The sequence below is a fragment of the Benincasa hispida genome, unplaced genomic scaffold (genome assembly GCF_027475165.1).
Source record: "Benincasa hispida cultivar pf3 unplaced genomic scaffold, pf3_genome.v1.1 HicScf1527, whole genome shotgun sequence".
Classification (NCBI taxonomy): domain Eukaryota; kingdom Viridiplantae; phylum Streptophyta; class Magnoliopsida; order Cucurbitales; family Cucurbitaceae; genus Benincasa; species Benincasa hispida.
Window position 1 is genome coordinate 5,306 of NW_028325884.1, and position 3,853 is coordinate 9,158.

The 3,853-nt window shown below is 33.3% G+C and overlaps 1 protein-coding gene across 1 annotated transcript; it reads right to left on the bottom strand.

The window, feature by feature from the left end:
- Positions 1-673: 673 nt before the first annotated feature.
- On the bottom strand, positions 674-1,516 carry LOC150031011 (uncharacterized). Its single transcript, XM_090309358.1, has one exon. The coding sequence runs from the start codon at positions 1,514-1,516 to the stop codon at positions 674-676; it is 843 nt and encodes a 280-aa protein (XP_090165484.1).
- Positions 1,517-3,853: the final 2,337 nt, after the last annotated feature.

The window sequence follows — 3,853 nt, forward strand, 5'->3', positions numbered from 1 at the left end:
AGCTAAGAAAGTTCAATTACACTTACATATTTATAACTCCATGAAAATCCTCTTGAACCTTGCTTCGAAGAGAATCCAAAACACAAACACAATTTTCTTATACATTGATTACAATCAATATCCAATGATAACTATAATAAGCAACAATTTTGAAATATTAGTACGTGTATAATGCAGATTAGCCACAACATAAACACAATTTACTTACCCTGTGTTATATGGAATGAGGACTATTTGGTCTAAATTAGCCAATTCTAGTTGATTGGCTAAATTTCTGGATTGGACATCTTAAGACTTAACGTGTGGCGATATTCTTACTTGATCAATTATAAAAAACTTCTTCGTAATATCACGACCACATTCATCCCAAAGATACCTAAACAAAGTAAAAGTTATTATTCATAATATTTTAGTAGTTAACATTTAATTATACATCAAATAGTAGGTCTCTAGAGATTACCCGTGTGGACAACCACCAACTGAATGTACGATTATGCTCTTCTTGAAACCACTTTCTACTTTTATTTTTACCAGAATTAAGCTTAGACAAAATATCCATATGTTGCCTATTATAAATGACAAAGTTAGTAGATTATTGAATAATCAAGTAACCTAAAACAAGAATAAGATGAAGATCTACATACTCGACGTAAGGAAGCACATCATTTACATTTTAAAGGACATAAAGATGAGCTTGATCTAACTCATCCTTACTCGATCTGATAAAAGAAGCAGTTGATAATGCTCTATCAATGTTTGAATTCGCTTTCTTTGTTGATGAGTTTAGCCCAATAGAATTAACACCAAATACGAATTCAAAACAAAACTCTATAGTCTCTTCAATAATATAATTTTCTCCAACACAGCCTTCTGGTTGATTTTTATTTCGTACATAAGTTTTCAACACTTTCATGTATCGTTCAAAAGGATACATCCACCTCAAATAAACAGGTCCACAAAACTCAACTTCTCTTACGAGATGCACTACAAGGTGTACCATAATTGTGAAGAATGATGGAGGAAAATACTTCTCTAAGAGGCATAGAGTGACAACGATATCCTCTTGCATACCCTTTAACTGAGATGAATCGATCGCCTTGCAACATATAACATTAAAAAAGAAGCATAGGTGAGTAATTGCAAGTCTTACATGTTTAGGTAAAATATCACGAATGGCTACAGGTAATAATGGTTGCATAAGAACGTGATGGTCATGCGACTTAAGTGCGTAAAGTTTCAAATCTGTGAACGACACTAAACTTTGAATGTTCGATGAATAACCTTTAGGTATTTTAATTTCTGATAGTACCTTACAAAAGTTCAATTTCTCAGCTCGTGTTAATGTATAACATGCGAGAGGTAAAAATTCTTTTTTCTCTCCTACTTGAGGGGCTAACTCTGATCTAATGTTCAATTCCACCAAATCTAATCGAGTCTTTATTCCATCTTTTGTTTTACCAGGAATATCAAGCAATGTGCCAATAAGATTTGCACATACATTTTTTTCAATGTGCATCACGTCTAAACAATGTCGCACGTAAAGATACTTCAAATATTCTAACTCGAAAATAATAGATTTTTTCTTCCATTAAGTTGAAGTGTTATCTCCACTGTTCTTTTCTTTGATACTTTTCTTACCAAATGAATATTGATACTTACTTGTTTCTGCAAGAATTTCTTCCCCACTCAATGGTTCTGGACCAAATTCTAATTCTTGTGCGCCATTAAAAGCTTTCTTTTTTTTCCTATATGGATGATGGCGGGGTAGAAACTTGTGATGCCCGAGATATGCCATCCTCTTCTCTTTTGGTAAATAAGTGCATGAAGTATTCTCTCCACAAATTAGACATGCATGATATCCTTTAACCGTACAACCACACAAGTTACCATACGCTGGAAAATCATTAATGGTCCATAATAAAATGGCTTTAAGAATGAAACGGTGTTCTTCATATGCATTGTAACATTCTACCCCATCTTTCCAAAGGTTTTTCAAGTCATCTACTAAAGGAGCTAAATAAACACCTATGTCATTTTTCAGTTTTTTAGGACGATATATTAGTGCAGTCAACATAAAAAATTTCCGCTTCATGAACAACCATGGAGGTAGATTGTATGTCACTAACATCACTGGCCAACAACTATATCTACTACTCAGATCTCCATGTGGATTTACCCCATCTATCGAAAGAGCAAGACGAAGATTTCTAGGTTCTGACCCAAACTCTGGCCACAAATTGTCTATTTTTTTCCACGATAGGGCATCTTTGGGATGTTTTAATAAACCATCTGTTTCTTTTTTTTTAGCATGCCATGTCAATAAACTTGCTGTCTCTTTACTTCGAAATATTCTTTCAAATCTTGGAATTGGGGGCAATTACCACATGACTTTTGCTGGGATATTTTTAGCCCTTTCGTTTAAATTTTTTTGAAGCTTCCATCTTGACGTACCACAAATGGGGCATACATTTGTATTAGAGAGTTCTTTTCTAAACAAGCGACAATCATTTCTACATGCATGAATCTTCTCGTACTTCATTCCAAGAGTACCCAAAATCTTTTTTGCTTCATAAGTAGAAGTTGGAATTTCATTAGGACTAGGTAATATGTCATGAATTAATTTCAACAACTCAGTGAAACTCTTATCGCTCCATCCAAATTTAGCTTTTAAATTATATAACTTTACCAATGTAGATATTTTAGAAAAAGTTTTACAATTTGGGTACAATGGTTTGTTCGCATCATCTAATAATTCTTCAAAATTATCGGATTTTTCACTAAAATAGTTATTGTATACAGGCTCAAACATTCCAATTGTGTCATCAACATCAACATCATCCTCATAAGCTTCGTCTCTTTCACTAGTAGACACATTTTCATTGTTCCTCTTAATCGGTAATGATTCACCATGAAAAATCCATGTCTGATAACTTTGATCTATACCATTAAAAAATAAGTGTTCTCTTATTTTGTTCACATCTAGAATCTTTGCATTAACACACTTCAAACATGGACAACTCATGACATTCGGTATATTTGAATGTTGTAGACCATTTTTAATAAACATCTCGACTCCTAAACCATACTCAGCTGACATTCTATTCATTTTCATCCATGACTTATCCATGATTGTAAAATATGCATCTTGAACAAATTTAGAACAACTAGACTTTTAAGGTAAGCATCTTATAAATATTACCTTGTCCTTGTTATTAATGTTGTTATGAAGTCCTTTTTGTGTTGGGTGCACTTTCTCCACTTGTCAACCTTCTTAAAACACATCTAATGCAATCTTCCTAACAAATGAAAAACTTCACTCAACACCACACAACAACTGACAGTGAATTCTAAGCTAAAGCCAATGGGAGGTAAGGACTCTAAACGGTAACATATGGAGTTGACAAGCATGAACCATTAACCACGTTACGTATAAATTTGATCAACGGAAGAGAAAAAAGGCTTACTGCACGAAGCTACAAAAGATTAACGAAAATAATGTTCCTTACTAAAGTACAGGATAATCAGTGCCTTAATTTCTTATTTTCTTATACATGAACCATATTGCTCAACTTGAATAACAACAAGATAGAGGATCAAAAGATGGATTGGTCAGATATAAAGAGTTATTAAACCATTTGTAAATTATAAATAAATGTAAACACATGAAAGTTTCCAGAATATATAGTGGATGAGTAACAGAACAACTACTAGGTTGTATATGCCATTGAGATTCAAGGACGTTTATGAAATTTAGAGGATGAAAGGACTCTTCAAGGAGAGAGAGAGTTCAGTTAATCTCCAATGCCCTGAAGAAAGCAACATAAACATGGATAACACATTGGTCTGCTTGGTT